This window comes from Henckelia pumila, chromosome 4 (genome assembly GCF_033568475.1).
Source record: "Henckelia pumila isolate YLH828 chromosome 4, ASM3356847v2, whole genome shotgun sequence".
Lineage (NCBI taxonomy): Eukaryota > Viridiplantae > Streptophyta > Magnoliopsida > Lamiales > Gesneriaceae > Henckelia > Henckelia pumila.
In genome coordinates, this window is record NC_133123.1 from 15,199,905 (window position 1) to 15,224,563 (window position 24,659).

The 24,659-nt window shown below is 32.8% G+C and overlaps 2 protein-coding genes across 6 annotated transcripts; both read right to left on the bottom strand.

The window, feature by feature from the left end:
* Positions 1 to 5,345: 5,345 nt before the first annotated feature.
* Positions 5,346 to 13,065, bottom strand: LOC140865899 (pleiotropic drug resistance protein 3-like). 2 transcript variants are annotated; one of them, XM_073270732.1, is made up of 24 exons: positions 12,368 to 13,065; positions 12,154 to 12,277; positions 11,921 to 12,006; positions 11,420 to 11,504; positions 11,142 to 11,301; positions 10,956 to 11,032; positions 10,806 to 10,859; positions 10,620 to 10,710; positions 10,011 to 10,312; positions 9,649 to 9,930; positions 9,232 to 9,545; positions 8,969 to 9,129; positions 8,783 to 8,886; positions 8,334 to 8,487; positions 8,141 to 8,257; positions 7,977 to 8,053; positions 7,569 to 7,901; positions 7,187 to 7,477; positions 7,024 to 7,107; positions 6,795 to 6,928; positions 6,444 to 6,671; positions 6,127 to 6,298; positions 5,709 to 5,963; positions 5,346 to 5,612 (listed from the first exon to the last, which is right to left on the bottom strand). In XM_073270732.1, the coding sequence occupies exons 1-24, from the start codon at positions 12,739 to 12,741 to the stop codon at positions 5,346 to 5,348; spliced, it is 4,326 nt and encodes a 1,441-aa protein (XP_073126833.1). In that variant the 5' UTR covers positions 12,742 to 13,065. The 2 variants fall into 2 exon arrangements, with proteins under 2 accessions (XP_073126833.1, XP_073126832.1); XM_073270731.1 differs by having other exon boundaries at positions 7,977 to 8,050; positions 8,123 to 8,257.
* Positions 13,066 to 14,303: 1,238 nt separating this feature from the next.
* Positions 14,304 to 17,225, bottom strand: LOC140863875 (probable L-cysteine desulfhydrase, chloroplastic). 4 transcript variants are annotated; one of them, XR_012144042.1, is made up of 3 exons: positions 15,808 to 17,225; positions 15,371 to 15,486; positions 14,312 to 14,600 (listed from the first exon to the last, which is right to left on the bottom strand). XR_012144042.1 is itself a non-coding variant. In XM_073267644.1 (2 exons), the coding sequence occupies exon 1, from the start codon at positions 17,123 to 17,125 to the stop codon at positions 15,812 to 15,814; it is 1,314 nt and encodes a 437-aa protein (XP_073123745.1). In that variant the 5' UTR covers positions 17,126 to 17,225; the 3' UTR covers positions 14,304 to 15,486; positions 15,808 to 15,811. The 4 variants fall into 4 exon arrangements, 2 of the variants coding, with proteins under 2 accessions (XP_073123745.1, XP_073123744.1); XM_073267644.1 differs by having other exon boundaries at positions 14,304 to 15,486; XR_012144041.1 differs by lacking the exon at positions 15,371 to 15,486 and having other exon boundaries at positions 15,719 to 17,225.
* Positions 17,226 to 24,659: the final 7,434 nt, after the last annotated feature.

Genomic DNA, 24,659 nt, shown 5'->3' on the forward strand with positions numbered 1-24,659 from the left:
CATGGATTGAAAAAGAAGCATGGGTTCGCAGGGTGGGTGCTGGGCGGATAACAGCGACCATCCAGAGAGAGTGAGCATGCGAAGTCTAAAAATTGCTGAAACATCAAGTCCGGAATTCCATGAAATGATGATCATCGGAATTTATAATTTTGTCAGACGGATTCGGTCGACTATTAAATAAATTGAAAAATATGATAACATACAAATATAAACTAAGAAAAATTATTAAAAATTATATAATATATATATATAGATACGTTTCAATAAAATAATTTATGTGCAATAATAATAATAATAATAATAATAATAATAATAATAAAGAGATACAACAAGCAGATGAAAGTTCCTTAAAAAAAATAAGAACTTTCAAATTGAAAAATCACAAGTGGAGTCAAAGTAAGGAAAGCAATGAGTTAGATCTAAACTCGGTTCTATATTAAACTCATCTCGACGAGATGGATCTAGACTCGGTCAAACGGGTTCACAAGAAGGTCCGAAACTGGTCTTAGGTTTGATCAAACCCGCTCCGCCAAAATATATATATATATATATATATATACATATAAATATAAAATATATATGTATATATATTAATAATATATCATTATATTTTTTCTTATATTAAATAATTAATACTTTATCCATAATTTGAATTTATATATCTTATGATACGTTTAATATGAAAATATATCATATTAATTTTTCTTTTGTTATTTTTTTAACATAAAGCACTTTGATAAATTAACAACAGAATAGTCAAGTTTTACAGTATTGAGAACCCAAGATGATATACAACCATCCAACCATTCTAAAATACAAGCAGATTTGAAAGCTTCCTTGGATAATTGATGTGCAAGCTTCCTAAGAATAGCCAAAATTTTCTTTTCTTATTATAAAAGTACAAGTTGATAAATTTTAACTTATGAGAATTCTTTTGTCCTAAATATTATTAATATAAATTTGAAAATTAAATTTAATGATTTTTGTTATTTTTAAAAAAAATTTTAAAATTTTTTATTTAATAAATTTGAAATTATATAAATTCTTGCGGGCCCAACGGATCTAACTCAGATTGGATCATCCGAGTTCGCGAAACGAGTATCAGGTTTGGTCGAACTCGTCACAAACCCGTCTCGTTGTCATCCCTAAGTCAAAGTCAGAATTCATGGCTTTATGCCACAAATTTTGACTGTCTTTTTTTTAAAAAAAATTTATTTAACTTTCAAAAAATAAAAATTTGGAATATTTTTATATTATTTTTTTAAAAAAAGACAATGTCTATAATCTACCAAAATCACAGGGAATTGGATAAATCTGGAGATTGAATTAGAGATTGGGGTGAATTCAAATATATTGATGTTCCCGATTTAGTCCTAAACGTTTCAAAAATTAGTCCGAGTTGATGATTCCTTCAATTTAATGGTCAAAATTAACAAATAAAAAATCCGATTCAGCCTCAGATGATTGACTCATTTATCGGTTTGGTCCCAAATATTTCAGTGTTCCCGATTTACTCCTAAATGTTTGTCACTTTTGACCGAGTTGGTCCTTCCACCAATTTTGATCGAGTTGGCCTCAAAATGAGTAAATTAAAAATGGATACATTTATCAACATCGACGGTTACAAACCTTTATTTAATTTATTACAAATTTTTTTCCCATAAAATCGAAATTATAAAAACTCCCTAATTGAAAAAATTGAAACCTTAATTCTAAAAAATTTCAATGGAAAGAAAAAAAAAACATAATCGACAAACAAGAGTACGAAATTCAACCAAATAACAACACAAATCCAAAAAAAAAAAGATTTTTATTTTAATTTTTTTGAGAAAACCCTAAAAAGTTCTATAGAAATGTCCGAATCCCAAAACAAGAAAATGTGGTTAGCACGCGAAATAGAAAGCCGCAGTTACTTGATAGAGATAAATTTTGTGCAACATCGTCAATTTCATTATCAAGATCGAGCTATTTCTGAGTGTGATAGCAGCGAAAAAGGAAAAAATAATTCCCAGCTCGAATTGGATTAGAAATTAGGGCATCTGATTTGGGTTTTGGGGATTTTTAATGGTATGATTATTATATGTTATGTTTACAGTTATTTTTAATCGTTAAATTGACAAAATGACCAACTCGATCAAAATTTGTAAATGTTTAGGACTAAATTGGCAACACCGGGACATTTGTGACCAAAATGAGAAAGAAGCCAGATATCTGAAACTGAACTGAGTTTTTTCTCGTCACATATCATGTCTACCGTTAGGTTTAACGGTTAATTTGACGGAAGGACCAATTCGGTCAAAATCTGTAACGTTTAAGATTAAACTGAGAACAACGAAATAATTGGGACCAAATCGAGAAAGAGACCAAATATTTGAGACTGAACCGGGTTTTTCCATAAGATTAGGTGATGTATGGGAAGAATTTAATGAATTTGTAACTTTTGAAAGACAATCTTTGCCTATCACTGCATAGTATCAACACAGTATATGAGATTTCAGAAACTTAACTCGAATTTAAGAAATAGAGCGTCTCATTGATAAACATCTTCGATAAAACAATGATTTGGAAAATAGTGAAAAAAAATATTGAATAAATGTGTTAAGAAATTAGACTTGGACCTAATTCACCCCAAAAGCTAGCTCAATAGGGAGATTTGTGTCCCACAGGCCACATCGATTGGGTAAATATTTTGGGAGTACAATTTATAGACAAAGACTTTTGGGGTGAGTTAGGTCCAAGTCCAATTTTTTAACATGGTAGCTGAGCTCAGACTCACCGTTATGTGTTGGACTGCCTATAATTGGACCACCCATTAATGTCTCCACACGTCGCGGTCGTTTTATTCTTGTGCATGAGAGGAGTGTGTTAATTGTGTCCCACATCGGTTGGATAAATATCCTGGAAGTTTAATATATAAACAAGGATAACCCTCCCCCTTAACTCTTGAGCTAGCTTTTGGGTTGAGTTAGATACAAGTCCATTTTTTAACGGTGATTTATAAAAACTAATCATGTTAGAAGGGGTTTATCACATGCCACCCGCAGGGTACTACCCTGCGTGTGACGTGGCGGATCTTGATTGGGTAAAATTAGTGGGTTCCATGTGAAATCCACATATTTACCCAATCACGATCCACCACGTCACCCGCAGGGTAGTACCCTGCGGGTGGCATCGACATTACCGGAAGGAGGTTATACCATCATTTCAAGTGTCGTTTCTTTTGTTTCAACCTAATATTTTCTTAGGGGTTAAGTAGATGTCACACACATGGTAGTGCCCTGTGGGTGGCGTGGCGGATTTTAATTGGTTAAAATCAGTGGGATTCACATGGAACCCACTAACTTTGACCAATCATGGGGTTACACGCCGCCCGCAGGGTAGCATGAACAAAACCTTTCTTAGGAGACTAGAACCAACAATCAAACTAATTTGGAATTTATTGTTGTTTGATTGTTAGAAATTAGTTTTTTTTTTCCAACCAAATTGGTGCACTTGTGTCTGACCTGCTCGCAATATCAAATTTGTGAAATCAATAATATAATTTTTTTTTGCAATATTCCTTTTTTTTTTTTTTTTTTTGTCATATTCTAAAATGTCACACAAAATTTATTTTATATAATCGATATTTTATATTAAAATTTAATTATGTGTACAGCTTGCGTGCAAGGGTTTAATATTATATAGTATAAAAATAAGGAAAAACTGTATTTTTGGTCTATTAATTTTGTTACTTTACGATTTTGGTCATTTATGTCATCAATTTAATTTTTAGTCCTGTATTTTTTTTATTTTTGACAATTTTAGTAGGTCCAAGTTCAATTTTTTAATATGGTATCGAAGCCCAGACTCACCGTTATGTGTTGGACTGCCTATAATTGGGCCACCCATTAATGTCTCCACACGTCGCGGTTGTTTTATTCTTGTGCATGAGAGAAGTGTGTTAATTGTGTCCCACATTGGTTGGATAAATATCCTGGAAGTTTAATATATAAACAAGGGCAACCCCCTTTGACTCTTGAGCTAGCTTTTGAGTTGAGTTAGGTACAAGTCCATTTATTAATGGTGATTTATAAAAACTAATCATGTTAGGAGCTTATACCATCATTTCAAGTGCCGTTTCTTTTGTTTCAACCTAATATTTTCTTAGGAGACTAGAACCAACAATCAAATTAATTTGGAATTTATTGTTGTTTGATTGTTAGAAATTAGTTTTTTTTTTCAACCAAATTGGTGCACTTGTGCCTGACATGCTCGCAATCTCAAATTTGTGAAATCAATGATATAATTTATTTTTTTTTGCAATATTCTTTTGTTTTTAACTTTTGTTTTTTGTCATATTCTAAAATTTCACACAAAATTTATTATATATAATCGATGTTTTATATTAAAATTTAATTATGTGTACAGCTTGCGTGCAAGGGTTTAATATTATATAGTATAAAATAAGGAAAAACTGTATTTTTGGTCTATTAGTTTTGTTACTTTACGATTTTGGTCATCTATGCCATCAATTTAATTTTTAGTCCTGTAATTTTTTTTATTTTTGACAATTTTAGTCCGTTTTCATTGAAAATGCTGATGTAACACTATACACATCAGTATCACGTCAACACTGCATTAGTTTCACGTCAGCGACAAGTTAGAAAAATGATTACCATTGCAAAAACAAAAAAACAAAAAAAAACAAAAACAAAAAACAAACAAAGATAACGAGTCCAAACTGAAATTTGACAACATAAAGAACCAAAATCGTCAGAAAACAAACATATAGGACAAAAAACAAATTTTCCTAAAAATTAAGGTATATATGAATTTTGTTGTGTGATATTCATTTTGAACTAAATTTTAAATTGCATCTTTACATTGTATGTCGTTGGAAAAAAAAAAAGAATATATAGATTATAGCTTAGCTTAGCTACACAAAATAATAATAAAAACAAAAAACAACGTGCTATAATATGACATTATGATTTGCCGATTGGACGAAATTATGGATGTATTAAAGTTTATATGGAAGGATAGTTTGATTACATAAGTTCCGTGAAATAAAGCAAACAATATGAATTATTTTACCTAATTTTTGTTGATTAGTTCTATTAAATATTGCAAAAATGAAAGTAAGATAACTAAATTCTTTAGCAATACATCACTCACATAGAAACTCAACGTGATCTGCGACCGTGAAACAAATACAAAACGAAAGGTGAGAATTGAAGTTGAATCCAAGGAGGGAAACATTTTATTCAAATAATAATAACAACAAAGTCGTAATTTAAATAATTCGGGTGAAAGAACATTTATAAAAACCCAAAACAAGATCAATGGACAATTATAAAAGTGCTTAATTATCTCCTTTGAAAGTTTAAGTTTTGGATACAAAAAGCAAACAGAGAAGCAAAGGCAATGGGGTACAACATCAGAAGAACACCAACAAGAGGCAACATATCATGGTGATATCCAAAATAATCTCTCAAAAAATCTTCTATTCTTTTATTTTCACCAAACACAACAATTTGCTTTCCTATATCTCCAAACTGTGAATTCAGCATCCCATTTAGAGTCCAAGAAGTTGGAACCACATAATAAAACCATATCCACCACTTCGGAATTTGCTGGAAATCAAGAACATGATTCATCAATATCTATGAAAGTCGAAGTAAAACTATCATCCCCGAAAAAAAAATAGTTTCAATAGATGTAATACTTACAGGTCGAGGAATGAGGAATCCAGAAAAAAGGTTTAGAAATGTGTAAAAGGCTGACTGTGAAATGGCAGCTACTGGAAAGCTTGGAGTTATCGAAATCAGCAGCATTCCGAGGTAAGTGAAGTATAGAAGTGAACAGAACATGGAGTAGAAATACCAGAAGATCTTGTATGCTGACCAATAGTATCCGATCATTGGATATGTGATTGCCGTGAATGCTATTGCTTGAGCTAACAGATACGGAATCTCGATTATGACCTGCAAAATCAAGAAACCTACTCTTGAGAGAGCCTAGAGAGATTTGAACATTCGCGACATATGATCAGTACTTCATGATTGGGAAAGGATGGTTTTTTTCCCTCAATCATCTCCGTTCATAACCAAGAAATTAAAGTATGTGATGCAGCAGAATGGGGCATACCTGAGCTGCCGAATAAGCCCACGAGGCGTACATCCCTGCAAATCTTTCTCTGTATAGAACGGTTCGCTCTGTGCTGACATATGGTAGGACAGATGCAGAATTGTTTATTCCACAGAAAAGCGTCGAGCTATACATTGAACCAAGCAGAGTGAACAGACTCTGCTGATTATGTCTACGAAAACGAAAACCGGTCAAAAGAAACAAAATGTAGAGATTCAGACTTCAGGACTAAAGACATTAGAGTTTGGAGAATAAAGAATACTCCAGGATTAACGAGTGAAATGGTGAGAATTATATAATTCAAGATGCTTTCTTACATTTTCTTGCCTTGACCCCAGAAAAGGAAACCGAAAAGGAAAGACGCAAAAAGCATATGCAAGGAGCGCATCAAGTTGTAGGAAGGGCTTCTCCAGTAAGACCAGTGCTGCTTCCAGAGACAAGCTTTGAATTGTTCCCAGCCATTTTGGGAATAGGTGGTAGGGAAATGCAAATCTTTTGATCCCGAAAGTGGCAAGCTAAGCTTTCTCACGAGCTCTTTGTTTTCCCTGCAAATTAAAAATCACTGTCATTAAATACTGCAATGAGAGAAATCAAATGGTTCATTTCAGCTGGCCATGTAAAGAAATCAAGTTCATAGAAAAAGTATGCTTTGCAACTCGTTAACTTACTCGTGCAAAGCAGAATTCTTGTAAATCTGTGCAAAGTCTATTCCAAGTTCAGCTTCTGAAGAAGTTGAAGTGACCTCTAACATCCACGTGGCCGGATTGTAGTTATCTCTAATTCTTGGGACTCCAGAGATTCCCTAAAATGTTAAAGCCGAAAACAGAATAATCTCTAATCCGCAAAAGGAAGCACATATGTACTAGACATTTGGCAAACGAAAAACGGTCATCCGACCTCAAAATACTCTATCACTTTGCAGGAGTGCTGGCCTAAGGGTCCACAATATATCATGTGACCTCCAGCTTTCAGAAGTACTAACTGTAGGAACAAAGTGTAAACTCCCATCACTTGAAAAGAAATAAAATGCTGTGAAAATAAGGTTCAGGGCCAAAATTACCTCATCAAATGCTTCAAATATATCAATACTTGGTTGATGAATAGTGCAGACAATTGTTCTCCCAGTATTTGCCACATTCTTTACTGCCCGCATAACGATTGCTGCTGACCTGGCATCTAGTCCAGTTGTTGGCTCGTCCATGAAGATTATTGAGGGGTTCGCTACAAGTTCCACAGCTATTGTCAACCGCTTCCTTTGCTCAGTTGACAAACCGGTAACACCAGGAATACCCACTAATGCATCTTTTATTCCATCAAGCTCAATGGTTTCAAGAACTTCTTTAACGAATTCCTATAAGAATATCACACAAAAACGAATAACTATTGCAAATTGGAATAAGAATTGGATAGAAATTCGATCATCTGAGTACGTAGGATCTTACATATTTTGTCTTTGGATTGATATGGGATTGAAGGCGTAGCCAAGCTGAAAATACCACTGATTCTTCCACTGTAATTTGAGGAGAATGTATGTCAGATTGTTCACAGTAACCTGAAATCCTTGCGAATGTCCTTTGAACTTTTGGATACCCCCCAATTCTTATTTCTCCTTCCACAATGCCAACAGTTTTCCTACCAGAGAGTACATCAAGAAGGGTTGTTTTCCCCGCTCCACTGACGCCCATGAGAGCAGTAAGAATACCGGGTCTAAATGCACCAGTTATATCACATAAAAGTTGGCGCTTTTTCTGAGTGTTACCATGCTCCTTCATGGCCTGAAAAGGAAAGTATTCAACAAACTACACAAAGTAATTGATCTTTGTGGCCAGAAATGGATAATGCGTGTTTACCATTGGTGTTTCAATGTAATATTGAACGTCTTGGAAAGATATACTCAGGGGTTCACAAGGTAAAACCATTTTTTCTGCTACAAAAAGCAACATACTATTCAATTATGGAACCAAATGTCATATTGTTTGGGGAACAAAGATATAACCTTTATGCAATTTCGTACTAGTTGTTGGAGGATGATCTCGCATTTTTTCTTCTCCTCGAATTTTGTTCTTCGATTCTTTACTTCCATGTAGTTGAGAGAGTTTGTCACTTGAAATGATGACACGAGAACCAGATGCTGATACATTTTTAACAAATATCACTAGATTGTTCTTTTTGCAATCACACGGACATAACTAAAGTGATGTTCTTACATTTTAAGAAACTTAAGGCCAATATGAACCCAATGTTGAAGAGCACTGTCAGTCCAAACAAGGCACCTATTGATATCCAAAAATAATCTCCTCCGAAATTTAGCCCACGGTTTTCGAGTGTCTGATGTCCCAATGTGGTATTTCCTGATAGCTCCTTCACACAAATGGTGTATCATAAGAAATACAAAAAATAATGTGCCAAAAAACTCATCTAAGAATCAACCAAAGCGACTGAGATAGATTTTTCACTGAATGCATGTGGAGAACTTGTGAAGTCAAAAACTGATCACATATTATTTGATTACACAGCATTGCAGATTTCCAGACCCATAAAACGAGCAGACGAGTATCCGTTTTAAATATCAGACAAATAGCAAATAAAACATACAAAGGACAGTGTCTCCACTATCGATATTTGTGAAAGAGATGCATGATAATTATGTGCAAACCTTTTGCCATCTTGGTGCTAGAAATTCATTTATCGAAAGGCCTATTTCACCGTAGGATAATGGAGAAACCCAAAATGCCCATTTTAACCAAGAAGGCATGGATGCTGCAAATAATGTTAGTTCTGTAGGTAAGGTATGCCTTGATAAATTACATGGAATCTAATCTATATAAAAAAAATTACCGACGTCTTGGAATCAAAAAGCCACTGAATAGCATCACGAACACTATTGCCAAACTACCAGCTGTTGTAGACGCGACCATAGTACGAAAAATAGATGCCAAGAACCGGAACATAGAGATTGAGGCCATGTGGACAGCACATATTATCATCATGTGACGAAAAAACCTGGAAAAGAAATGATTAGTTTTTTCGAAACATAGGACAAAATGCAATCTATTAGACTAAAAAGAAGCATATGAAGCATTCAGAATGATTTGGTCCACCAACCTCCCAGGCTCTGGGCTATATCCAATGACGTAATAAATAAGAGAAGTCCAGGCTAAAGCCGACAGCAACGAGAGAGGAATCTTGAGAATGGTAGCTGGAACTGCATATGCCCAAGCAGGGTAAAAATGTAAATCTCTCTGTTTGTAGAAAACTGCAAGCCTTGAGACGGTCATCGAGAGCTCGGGCATTCCATCAATAAGAACAACTATCAGAGAATAAAATAGTGCTCCCAAGTAGTTATTTGCGTGGACGAGATCAATGCCCATCTGTGTCCTCAAGAATACAGTCATCGATACAGATGCTATGATGACAAGCTGCAAAAGTGCGTTATTGATCGTATACTTTAGAATTCTAGAGGGAAAAAAATTGTATGCTGAACTTGAAAGGATTGAGGATTCAAAATATAATTGTGCTAACCTGAACAACTTTGAATATGTAAACAAACGAATTCCTTTTCATGAGAAGAAGTTCTCTTGACATACAAGATCTAAAAAGAGTCCATTTCGGCAAAGAATATGCACTAAAACTTATTGCATTCTTGTGGCTCTTCGACTTGTCAAATGGAATGGAGAGTTCTACATTAAGCTTCTTTCCTTGCATAGACTCCTTGTATTTCCTTGAAAATGTATCAATAGAAACATAACTGTAAGGTTTTTGAGCTTCGTGCCAGTATTGTTCTTGATCTTTTCTTGATATAACCTGAGAACAAAAGATCTAGTAAATATTTTGGCTGACAAAACCAGAAATTAATTTTAAAAAATACTGCCTGATATACATGCCTCCTGGAGAAAGTCAGCCACTCCTTTTCTTTCAGGACAATGAAACCCACAAGTCCTAAAAAATTCCAAAATATCAGTTCGGGGTCCATGATAGGCGATATTCCCTTCTCCCATCAAGATAACATCATCAAAGAGATCAAAGGTTTCCGGTGCTGGCTGGAGAAGTGAAACAAGTATTGTGGCATCTGTGATGTGTGCCAGTTGTTGAAGGAAGCTGATGACCTGATATGTGGTCGAGCTGTCCAAACCACTCGAAATTTCATCCATGAATAAAGCTTTTGTCGGCCCAACAATCATCTCACCTGCATAACACCGTCTTCTTTTAGCCTTAATAAGATATCATTCCCCAACCTCGTTAAGTAAATGAGACTCAACATGATCGATTCTGCTAGCAAGTGTTTCACATTCATTCTTGCTTTATGAAGTTGATTTATAAAAACTTGTACAGGAATTAAATTATGTAGCCTTACAACCTTATCAAACTCTACCCTGTACCGATATCAGACATGTATCATCGGTTTTCTTTAAAGTTGTAAGATCTCAAGGTTTTCGGAAGTACAAAGGTTTCGCTAATAACAAGTACTCTTTAAGGGATGATATTGTGGTTACCTGTTGTCAGTCTCTTCTTCTGACCACCAGAAATACCTCTCCTCATGGCATCTCCAAATAATGTATCAGCACAGATATCGAGACCAAGAATCTGAAATACATGGGAAGAGCTCCGAATCCGTAATCAACAAAATAATCTTGTGCAAGATAAATAAAATGAAGTAGTTACATATGACAAGAAAGTACTTTCAATATGTAGTCTGTTTGAAGATTTGTCTTTTGACCTTCCAAAGAGATTGCCTGCGCAGTTAACGACGTTTTACAATATAGTGAGCAGACCAACTACCTTCACGGCTATAAAAAAAATAAAGGCAGAATATGAGGCTCTGAGATTACCTTCATGTAAGTATCTATATCCGGATCTGGTATGATTTTTGCTTCTTTCTCTCTTCTTGTAAGCTCAGTCATGATTTCTTCAGAATGAGATGAAATATGATGCATACAATTGTTACGACGAAATGGTTTTTTTTGAAAAAAAAAATTGTAATTTCTAAATGTAAGATGACATAAATGCACACACACCTGCTCTGCTACCAATACCCTGACATTGAGATGAAAAATCAAGTGTTTCCCTGACGGTCATTTCCGGGATATGCAAATCATATTGACTTATATAAGCTGAGGTTTTCTGGGCTACAAACTCATCAAATGTGTATCCATTGTATGAGACCTCACCAGTAACCTGTTGTTTAGAAACAATTAGATCATTATTCGGAAGTCTCGGTATAAAATATCTTCACGATTCAAGCTTATTCTTCAAACACAATTCAGCCCTTTATCACTATGCAACATAGAGGCACCTTTAATGATTTGTCCAAATTTCCTGATAAAGACTTCAATAGTGTAGTCTTCCCACACCCCGGAGGACCAAGTAATAGAGTCAATCTGCAATCACAAAAAATTCAGAGTCAAATGTATAATATATTCCGGACAACCAAACTAAACATAACATAAACTCCAATTTTCTCTCCCTGAATTGATATTGAAGTGATACTTCCTACACAAAGACAACATTAAAATTTTCGAAGAACAGAACTGGTTTAACTTAGTGTCGTTTTAACACAACTTCGAGATAAACTTTTTACAATGGAAGCTGTGAACTAGTGTGCATTTTTGTTCACACATAACTGGTAGTAAGCATAATTTCATCAAAAAAATTGCACACAAGAAAATAATGACTCAATTCTTACTAGTGACAGAGAGACAAAAAAAGAGTTTAGCATAGAGAATGAATGTTGAAAATTCATTTGAGGCTGAAGAAAACCCATGAAGTCTGGTTAATCAAAGCGACTACACCGTACCTTCCGGGCTTAATCAAGCCACTAACATTGTTAATGATGTTTATATGTGCCTTTTGTGACTGCAAACCAGGAAGCCTGACAATATCCTGTAAAACAAAAGGAGCATGTATTCACCATAGAACAATGCAACATACTGCAACAAACGTATGAGGAGCACGCGAAAGGTGAAGCCTTCAGTCAGTTCAGTGTTCAACATATAGCAACAAACATATGAGGGGCACGCGAAAGCTTACCGATATCATGGTTTTAAAAGAATTCCAAAGAGTAGGGAGGGGCTTTCCATAAACAACTTCACACTCAGCTTCTATACTCAAATTCGTGTACCTCACCTCAATGGTGGGCAGTTTTACACCAACTCTGCAAGAATTAATCCAACAAATCTTATCTAACGATCCCGTTAAATCATCTATAATTGGCCTTCAAGATTTCCAAAAATAAAAATCTTACTTGTCCATTCTTTTTCGAATTTTATGCAGCAATTCGAGGTTATCATGCTCAATGTGTTTGATAAGTTTCCCAATGAACACATGCCTTTCCTGTGCACCAAGCTTAGTAACATCAACCACTCTTTTCCCTCTGATCCCATCTCCATCTTCATCATCTTCATCGAACAAAGAAGATTTCAAGCGCTCAAAAGTCGGCAGCCTGTCGATTTCAGCCCACTGCAGCTTAGCATCATCGTCCAAGTCAAAGTTCCAATCCGAACCCAAGCTCCGAAAACTCGATGCATGACGACGCAAGGATGCTCTGAAGCTTCTCCCAATCTCCGAGAGCTCATTCCTGAATGATTCAATCTCATTCACTCCAATCAGCTGCGCCATTCTCAGCTGAACAATCTAAAAGTTCCAGCATTTGTGCAATGTTACTGAGCATTAAATAGTGGGCTTCGTGTTGTGTTTCATGCCTTTTTCGGACAAAGCAGCATCATGAGGTGAGGCGATGCGTCACTCAAGATTTCGATGCATGCCATGAAATAACAAAAAAATTCAACCTTTGAATTTTAATGCTAAATATGAAGTAATCTTTGTCTCACAAATTGTTCTTCAAATTAAAATTATAAGTCGAGACGGCATTGAATTACCCACTAAACAATTTTAAAATATATATATATATTTTTGTGGAGGCATTAACTGAGCATTCTTCTCTGCTTTTGTTAGGCTGCGTATAACATCCAGTGCTTCAAATTAAACAAATCAAGCTTGTCTATTAAATAATAAGTTTAGTTTATTTGTAAAGATTGAATTAATAGAAAATAATCTTAACCCACAAAAAAAAAATAATAATAATAATTGATTCAGAATTATTGAAATATATGCCAAAAAGGGATTTGTCTCGTTTGAATTTTGATTGTTTAGTTTGGAACAGACAAAATCAAACCGAATTAATTAATTTGATTCTCAGTTTGATTAAATTCGAAATTTGAGGTGTTGACTTTCCAAAGACATGGTGTAGATTAGCTCGTTACGCATGGATCCAGCTGGGGCTGAGCTTGGGAAGAGGTGACTTGGCTAGTCTATTATCGATCAAACACAAATTTGAACATGCTTGGTTTTTCTCTTCGTGGATCGCCAATTTTAATACTTTAACTATTTTTTTTACCAATATATCAAAGGGATTGTTTGAATTTTTTTTTTATTTAATGAAGTGATTAAATTTATAGATCTTAAAGAAATTGAGGGGAAAAAAATGGATAGTGTTTCAAGAAATTTAGAATAATTAAATATTGGTGTTTTGGAAACAAAAGTTAAAAGTTGAAAATAAGAAACATGTAATATTTGATAACCAAGTGTTCTAACATTAACTTTTTGTCGGAATCGCATTTATAGAAGCACGAGCTAGGATTCTTTTTTTTTTTTTCTTTCTGATTCAATTAATTTAAACATAAGTTAATACGAGCTTAAACATAAATTCAAACAAACAATAGCTTAATAAAATTTGATTTGATGATTAAATTCAAAGAAAACGAATCGAACTCAATATAAATTGTTAACATTTATTTTATTTGTTTTATGACCATGAATTCACATCCACTGCCCGAAATATTTATGGTTAATATTCATCTTGATTCGGCCTCAGGTGTCGCTTGAAGAATTCAAAGTTTGTGATTTGTGAATTAGTGAATGAAAAATATTATTTCAAGTTCCTAAAAAATGTATATTTTTTTAAGCAGTTTCAATGTTTGTAAAGAAGGAAGAGATTAGAATTATCATCATTTTTTACATATTTCGGTCTGCATATGGTTAAGCCTTTTCTTTTCTCAAATAAGCTTGTTTAAAATATTTACATTTATAGCTCCAATGTTATTTTGAGGTTCAAAATATAGCTTTAAATTTAATTAAATCAAATCATTAATAAAAAAATTCAAATCTAGAGAAAAAAACGAAAAAAAGAAAAAGAAAAGGAATGACATAACAGCAGACACCAGAGAAGAAAATGAGGCTAATGGTTGATTGATTATCATGGGACACATTGGTACATAAATTAACAATTGATGTTTCACTATTACAAACAACACAGCCTAGTGTTGAGGCTTGATACTGGATGTCAAATTTTATTGTTTTCCCAGGCAGTTCCTACCCGAAAAATTATTTCAGGCCAGTAAATAGTGAAATACCTTCTTTCCAGGGTAGCCAAGCTAGGCAAAGCTAAGGAAAATACCGTGTGCACACATCCGGGTAAGCTGCAGAAGGGGAAACAATGAATAATTCAGACGTAGCGCATATGCGTGTATTTTGTGTGTGCATAATATCAAGCCTATAACTTAGCAAATATTCTTTTTTCTGGTAACAAAGGATTACAAGATTAAGAATGTTAATGGTGTGCTAAAGTGAAGATTACTCAAACCAGGAGTTCTTTCTGCTAAGCAATTCCAAAATATTTGCAGCCATTTCATATGCCAAATCTCATTACAAACCGATCCAAAATGCATTACTCACATAACTTTAATTGTTTTTCAAAAAAAAAAAACCTTTAATTGTACTAAACTGTATCATAAATATGACAGTTAACATTTTATAAAATCTTTAATCTTCTAACAATTTTTATAGGATGCTTCCACTAATATATTGGTTGATAAAGAGTAATTCATCACATTAACGGGTTTTTGTACTATTCAAGGCTTCGTGTTCCTGAATTCTTTAGGCTTTGGGGGTATGGACATGCCAAGGTCTCCAGAGGAGGACTTGACAATGACTTGCTCTTCAAATGCACGCTTCTACCATGAAAACACAAATTTTCCTATAATAAAAAGTTAGTGTCATTCAAAACTTTGGGTGTTCCTTAATCACTTTAGCATTGAGGGCATGGCCATGCCATAGCCTCCAAAACGAGACGTCACAAACGATTCTATCATAAAAAAATGAACGTATTTTCTATTAACAAGCTAAGGGTATCTGGAAACTTTATGTAAGGTGAGATAAGGCTGAAGCTGAAAAAGGGGTACAGTTATACCTGAGCATGCATGATTATGTTTTTCAGATCTCGTAGATTAAATTAGGTGAGATTCCACAGCATGATGTTCCAAGCGTAGACTGAACTCTATTCTTCCCTCTCCCATGCCCCCCTCCCTTCCCAATTACCAACAGCAAAAACAGACTAACATTATTTCAAATCTCTGGACGTAAAACAATTGATCAATAACCACTTTCGTCAATCTTCCATAACGATATTAAGTTGTCACAACACCGTGAAGAAAAAGGAATACTGAATGAACAGGACAACACTTCTGACCATTGTCAAAGCCAAGAGTCAAAGAAAAGAATATCGTTATTAAAGCTGAGAGTCAAAACGAAGACAAACCAGATGGTCTTTGCACCGTGATTTGACTGATTTCTAAAGGTAAAAACTCCATATTGTAATCCATAAAAACCTGCAAAATGAAGTATCACCTTTTCATTTGGAAAGAGATGCGCAAGTAACACCAGCTTTTACCAACTTGTTGACAGCATCCCTCAGCCTATTGTAGTCCTCAACCACATTGTACACCTGATGTGAAATCCTAGCGTACCCTGTGATTGGATCCACTTCTCCTTCAACTGGGGCCCTATAGTAAATGGGAACCTCAACCTTAAAAACAGTTCTCAAATGAGCTCTCAATTTCAATGCATCTGAATCACTCTTAATCCCCAAACAAGTGGGCATTCCCACCATAGCCAAACTCGAACACATATCCAGCGGAGTCCCCAATTCCGTCCCCCATGCTTCTACTAACATTTCTGCCATCTCTATCACTGCCTCGTGATTCCTCTGCATAATCCCATCGATCCCACCCTCGAACCGATTCAAGAACTCCATAACCTCTGGCAAAACCAACTGGGAGCTATAGTCCCTAGTCCCGATCCAGGCACTCTCCATTGCTAACCCATTACCGTATTCATGAGACACTACAGGGTGATGTAAGTCAGAGGATTCTTCCGACATCTTACAATACAAAAATGCTGCAGATGGTGGGCAAAAGAACCACTTATGCAAATTACTTGTGTAAAAGTCAGCACCTATTTCCTTCATGTCTAAAGCCACATTGCCAATGGCGTGTGCCCCATCAATAAATATTCTATCAACACCCTCATCTCTACACATTCTCACAAGCTCTTTCACAGGGATTATTACACAAGGCATCGAAGTTATATGATCGATGACAGCCAATCTAATCTTTCTACCATTTTCCTTCCCTTTTTGAAGAGCTTTCTGAAATTCAAATATAATATCAGAACTAGATTTCACAGGAAAAGGAAGGTGAACCTCAATGACATGGCCACCGGCGCGAGAAATGTACGCATGGACGGACTTCTTGACGGCTCCGTAGGCATAGTGGAGCATGATAACGGCGTCCCCGGGCTGAAAATGAGACGAGAAGAAAGACCAGGTGGTATGTTGCAGGACGATAGCGGCGGCGGTGGTGGCGTTGTCCACGACGGAGACTTCATCTGGATGGTCCGCGTTGATGAGGGTCTGAATCAGGCGACGGGTTTCGAAGATGGAGGGCTTGAGTGTGTTGAAATAGAAATAATCTGGCTGGCGGAGGAAGAGGAGCTGGTGGCGCTGTTGGGCGGCGATAATCGAGGCGGGACAGCAGCCGAAGCTTCCGTTGTTTATGCGCGCCACCGTGGGGTCATGATGGGAGAATTCGGAGCGGATCTCCTCCGGTGTGATGGGTTTCGATGAATTCTGGGCGGTGGCGCCGTTGCTGGGGAGGAGGGAACCCATTGAGGGCGGCGGTGGCGATGGTGGCGGCGTAGATGTGAAGAATGAAATGGGGGGCAAGTGGATGACATGGAAGCAAGCATTACTGAGTAAACTAAGTGGAAGCCAATGCCACCTGCCGCCCAGAAGAGACAGTTGACATTGTGATTCCATCACGTGCACATCACGTGATTTATTAACCATAAAATGGTTTTTTTTTTTGGTTGAATCATTATATACAACCATCTATTTGAATTTATATATCAAATTTTCAATTTAACCATAGTGAAGTGAAATTTTTTACCAAAAAATCAATTAGTAATTATCTAAAGAATTCAAGAATACCGGCCCAGACTACATTATAACATAATTTTACAAACAATGTAGTCTGAGGAATGATACGCATGAGCCTCACATACATGAATTTCATGTGAAGCTTATTAACTAAGGCAAAAACTCATATGAGATGGTTTCAAGGGTCATTTTCTTGAGACAGATATTTTATATGGGTTATCCATTAAAAAGTATTATATTTTATGTCAAAAGTATTACTTATTATTGTAAATACGGGTAGGATTGACCCGTCTCATTTGTGAGACCGTCTCATAAGAATGTTACTCTATAACTAATGACTTTCGATCCACCGAGAGACGTGGCCAATGACACCGATCCTCTCAAATATTGTGTCTCATCTATATTACATTATCTTCCAAATTTACAATGATAGTTTTTTTTCGTCATTTCATTGAATTTTTTGATTTTTTCCTTGACTTATTGAAAGTGAGATGTTTCCATGAGTACCAAAAAATTAAGAATATAGCTAGAGGTACAACATATATCGTGTACATCGTTATTTATAACAAATATATCGTGAGATTTTGCTATTATATCGCGATATTTTACATTCAATTTATCATGAGATTTTGATAAATGAAATTTTTGTATTGAATTTTTTGTATTGTACAAATTGATGTATAAATTTGATTGTATATATAGCATTGCCAAAAATTAAATACTTATAAATTGATAATAATGATTAAGTTCCCAATGTTGAGAGTTTAAATATAATAATATCAATCATTAAATCTTACGTCGACAACTAGGCTTAGTCTAAATATTAAACAATATATCTCTTGGAAGCTGCAATAATGTCTCTTCTATGCTTCAAATGGGGGTTCGAAAACATCTCTGCAGACTGCAATTCTATATATATTTTGTACACAAATGAGTTGGCCGATCCAAAACAAACAAATAGATGTGCATAATGGTGGGAGATTAATGAAGATCAATTATGTGATATAAAAAGACAATAAGACATGGATAATTTTACCCGGCTTTCGGAAAAGAGCCGAAAACAATCTATGAAGCTGAGTATGAAACGCTTACATTGATTTAATCTCCATTTACTTTGGGTTGAGACTGAAGTAGGTAATATTTGGGAGAGCTTTTAGAAAACACTTTTCAGCTTTTTCTTCATAAAATTTCACAAAATTTTGAAATTTTATGAAAAAGAAGCTGAGAAGTGCTTTCCTAAAAGCTAAAGCTCTCTCAAATACTATCGTAGTCCCACAAACAATTACTCGAGAGTGGGTAATCATCTGATTAAATATTTGTATTATTACATGTAATTTTCCTATTTAATTTTAATGTGGCGTGAAATAGATTATTTAGTTATTGATATTAGAGATGATACATTTACAATGAAAATTACACATTAGTTTTTAAATTACAAAATTTTCTTCAATCTCACTTTTAAGAAAGTTCTTTCGATTAAAGTGTCTTTGATATTAATTTTTTGATTTCAAAAATAATGTATAATCGTATGTATAAATGTCATTATATATACTAGCGGGTCATTACACACGCGATATATGTACATTATTTTTGAAATCACAAAAGCTCCATAGGAAAATTAATGAAATAGTGAAGTGGTGTTTTTTTTAAATTTTAAAATGAAATTAACCTATCAACCTTTTAAATTGAAATGGTAGAAGAGAAAATACGAGCGATATATATAATTTAGATGCGAGTCTAGTTTTTCTTTTCTTGAGAGTGATCGAAATTAATATTCGACCCATAAAAAACCATTTCATATATATACATGTATAGATTTTGGAAAATGCAACCAAAATATTTTTCGTGAATTTTGGAAAATATATACGGATATACAAAGATTTTTTTCCTGTTAAGAATGTCATGATATATGTGCTCTTATATTTAATGATTTTTTTTTTAAAATCTCATGCGTTATTTGAGAATATATTTACTAATGAGCGGTATCCCATAATTTATGAGATATTTTTAAAGAAGAATGTTATTTACATTCCAAAAATTGTTAATAACACTCCAACTTATTAATATAAGAGTAACACTCCCGTGAGACGGTCTCGTCCGTGAGACGGGTCAACCCTACCCATATTTATAATAATAAGTAATACTTTTGGCATAAATTGTAATACTTTTTAATGGATAACCCATACAAGAGATCCGTCTCATAAAAATGACCCTTGAGACCGTCTCATAGGAGTTTTTGCCATAATATAATTCTTTTATGAACAAAATTACCCTCTAATTAATTACTTTCCTATACAATAAAATCTTTATTTACCTTAAAAAACCCAAATTCAATCCTTATATTTATTACAACAAAAATTTTAATATCTCAAAAAACTGTAACAATTTTTTTTTCATATGCAAATAAATTATAAAACATCAAAAAAATCTTTTCTTATTCTTAAAAAGTTAATATTATTTATATTATATCTCAATATTTTGTATCATATACAAAATATTATTAGATATTTTTTATAAAATACATAAACCAAACGGGTTAAAAAATTTTGGTTATCTAAAAGTTAAAGTGTTTGAGATAATATTTAAATTTACATATATTTAAATTAAGATTTAAAAAAATAAGAAGATAATTTTATTATTTTGGAATATTTATTTGAAAGCATGTAATACATATTTTAGTGATTAAAAGCATAACTGCAATGACATAACTCATTTCATATAAATTTATAATCGTTTTTTTTTGTTACACAATGTTTTGTACACAAATATATTAAATTCAATTGATTAAAAGTTTTATTTTTAAAGTTAAAATAAAAATTAGCATAAATTATGAAAAAATAAGAATGCTGTTATAATTAAATAATGAAAGAGAGAGAAGAAGAGAATATATAGAAAAATGAGTTCCGAGAATGACTCAGAACTGTTTCATTCATAACTGAAAACCCCTATTGTTAGGGTACAATTACAAGATACAAATATGTAGATAGATAAGATTGAGATATCTATCTTAACCAAAATCTATCTTGATAATCATCTATATTCAAAATCATATCATAACACTCTCCCTTAGATGATTATTTTTGTTTGGCAAGATGATTGCTTGGGAACTTCATTGAAACTCAAGAGTTGTCTCGTTAAAACCTTGTCAGTAAAACCCAATGGGATAAAAACCTGAGCGAAAGAAAAAAAAGTACAACAATTGATATTTCTTCTTGGATGTTTCTTGAAGACGGATGTGTCTCGTTAAAACCTTACTAGAGAAAATTCAATGGGATAAAAATCCAGTGAATGAAAAAGAGTACGACATCTTTTGCTTCTTGTTGACTGCCTCATCAAAACCTTGTTATAAAATACCACTTGGGAAAAATCATAAACAAGTCATAAGAATTACTCCCCCTGTTGCAAGCATCAGTTGAAATCTTCTAAGTCGTTGCTCGATATTGAATCCTTTTTTTCTCAAAGTTTGATATCGGCAATGCCCATATGAAAAGATTCGTCATATTATCTTCGATTGATGCTTATATAAAGTACTTCAGGACTAAAAATCTTTTGATCATTTAAATGACCAAACATTCATTAATGAATATAATACATCCATATAAATGTATTTTAGTACTTTGTTGTGTACTATGACTAATTAACATATATTCCTTCTAGGAAATATCGGATCTGTGGCTCAAAATAAAACTTCATATATTGCAAGTTTTCATCTCATGTTTATATTTCAAATACTTGACAGCTTTAGTAAACTCTTCTGAAGTACTAAGCCGATTGTATCACATGTGTTTGGATTATTATTATTTTTATCCATTTATTGACTTATGTAGCTTTATCGAAAATATAGTCATGGAAGTTGAATCTAATTTGATTTGACACTTAAAATCTTTTAGAGATTTTTCGAATCATATAAATACTTAGTCAACACAACCATGACAATATAACTGGCTTCTCATAGTAAACTTCAAGTCTTTATGAAAAAATTCATGCTACAAGAGGGATTTACACTTTACGATATTCACATCCCTTTGTCGTACGAAAACTCATTGATATCATACTGAGATTCATAAGTATTCTTCAAGAATAATGTTATCTTTATTTTATTTGATCAATCATTTTTCAAATCACTTCTTCTGGAGTTTTTGATCTTTTTGTTTCTTATATCTTTTTCTCTCAAGATATAATATATTTGAACTAATTGATCGACCAAGCTTCTGGCGTATTTCAGAGTTACTTGCAAGTGAGATGGTCCTACAGGGACATTGATATCATAATTTTCAGATACATGAACTTCTTTTGGGGTTTTACTATTATTTATGTCATGATCTCTTCAAGACGACCAGTCTCCTTAATTTGACATTTTAGTTATTTTTCCATTCTTTTGAGTGAGGGTTATTGGTTTAGATTTAAAACCAATTAAAAACGAGAAAACAAAAATTGTTCAACTGAAACAATTACAATAGCTAATATATCTCATTACATCAGGCAATGTATTTTAAAACTAAACTCTGAACACCAGGTTCATTTTATAGTTTAAAGACAATACATTCTCATTGATATACATTTAGCTTCTATGTTCCTCCTCCTCAATGTTGGAAAATATTGTTTAACTTAAGCAACAATTGAGAAATCGCGTCATAAAAATCTCATTGTTATTGATTCGAAATACTGAATCATAAGAATCAAAGTATTTCCAACATGTCTTCAGTCTCTTCGGGAGATTTCTTGTAGTGCATTTAACGCACAATCAATAACTTTTAATCCATAAAACTTGGCTCAAAGTCAAAAATTAATAATAATTAGTTGGCATAATATTTACAATATTTGTTGTAGAGAACATATCACATCCCAAAATATGACGCATTATTTTCAAAATCTATGGTCTGTTATTTGATTGGAGGGATTTGATAATTAATCAACTAAACCATTTTTACTGATTGTATATTCTGGAAATTATTCTCAATAAATATCTTCGCAAAGCGAGTCGTGGACACACATTTATAATTACTTTCATTCCAGAAAATATAGGGATTCGGTCCCAATTGAACTATTGATAGCTCTACTATTAACACATAAGAATTCTTGAATTAATGTTAGAATCCTCTCGTCCTTTGGTTCAAGAATAATCTTATTTATCAATCCAAGAACTTCTGGTTAATTGGATAATATCCTTGTATACTATCAATAATTTATTATATTATTGTGTAATTGAGATGTCAAAACCAATCAAATATGCCACACTATGAAAGTATTTGTATCAATAAGTTTTATTGGTATGTAAACTTCTAGTTTGCGATACCAAATTTAAGTCTATGACATCAACAAAGTTTTATTTACGATATTAATAAACTTCATGTTTACAATATCAGTAAATTAAAATATCAATAACCTTTTGGTTTATTGTGATGTCTATTTTATCATACTGACATTGATACAATACTATTTTTGATAAATTGAGTTTGTTTACCACTCAATTTTATTTTGATATCTACTGGATCAAATGTCTTGATATTATATTTATCTATGAGACATAAGAACAATATTCATTATTAACAATAATGTCATGTTTTTCTTCAAGAAATGCATATTAACTCTTCTAGAGTGTTGGATCTCTTCTAGAGCAATTTTGTAATGATATACTATATTGAATGAATATTGTCTTTGGATTCCAAAAACTCAAATACTATCAAACACGTCATTTTTCATGATAACCAAATGATCTTCTGGATCTTTAATACATCTATGTTAAGTTATTTTGAAAACATAATTTGGGTAGTAATCAATTTTCTCCACAAATTATGTATCATGTTTGATAGAGATCCTTTTAACGTACTTCATGTATGATTTAGTAACTTCTTATACATCATATGTCGAATATAAATATCGACTCCTTTGAGTTCTTATATCTTAATTCACTGCTGGTAAATTAGTTTTTCTTTGAAATGACAAAACCTTAATGATTTTTTGAATCATGTAATAAATCCATTTAGGTTAGGATGAAAATATTATTTTGGGTATGTACTAATTGCCCCACAAATTTATTTTATTGAAACCTGTAACATCTTTTAACGTACTTCAAGTACATTATTATGTAAATAGGGATATGAGAAATCAATGTACATCTATTACAATATTTGATTACAATATTTTTTTATTTATTTATCGTACTACAGGTATGAATATATATTTTTTAGAATACTTGAAACATATAGTTTCTAAATATTAATGTCGATATTTTGTAATCTTTATATATTCCACTTCTAGTGAAATAAAAAAAATCATATTCCTTGAAAATTGAATCTACACATGACACAACATATAAACTATGTTCATTCACTTCAGGGAATGAATCACATCAATCAGGCGACTTTCAATATTAATCGCTCTTTATTTACTAATATATTGTTAATTATATATCAATATTTTTCAAAAATATTGACAAAATTTTGATCTCAAACAATATTCTTCAAGAATTTTGATAAATATATCGGGAGTACTACGTTTAATATTCTTCGGGAATATTAACAAATTTTAAATCATTGATCAATATTCTTCCAAGATACGATCAAATATTATATATTATATCAATATCATTCATGATATATATCAATAGACTTTGTATATTAGTTCAATATTCTTCAAGAATATTGATAAAGTTTAAATCAATATTTTTGAGAATATTATGCATCTTCTATTTTGCATCAATATTCTTCAAGAAAATTGATATATACTAGATCTTGTATCAATATTCTGCAGAAATATTGATAAATATTTAGATTTTGGTTAATATTGTTCAAGAAATATTAAAAAATATTTAGATTTTATATCAATATTCTACATGAATATATATAGATATATCTTTATCGATATTATTCATGATTGCTGATAAATCTAATCAATAATTTTTAAAAATATTGATAGATTGTTTATCTTATGTCAATATTCTTCATGAATATTGATAGATCTTATATAGATATAAATATTATGAATTATACTGCTTTTAGAGCATAATTAAATATATAAATAAATATTTATTACAATATGCGTTCATCGAGAAAACAACATAAATATATATTTATAATTCACAATAAATCAATATTCTTCGAGAATATTAGCAGATTGGTATGTTGTTTTAATATTTTTCGAGAACATTAACAAATCTTATGCACTATATCAATAAATTTAAGAATGTTGATAAAATTTTTATTGTGCATCAATATACGAAAGTATTTAAATTCAATAATCAATATCTTCAAGATATTGACAA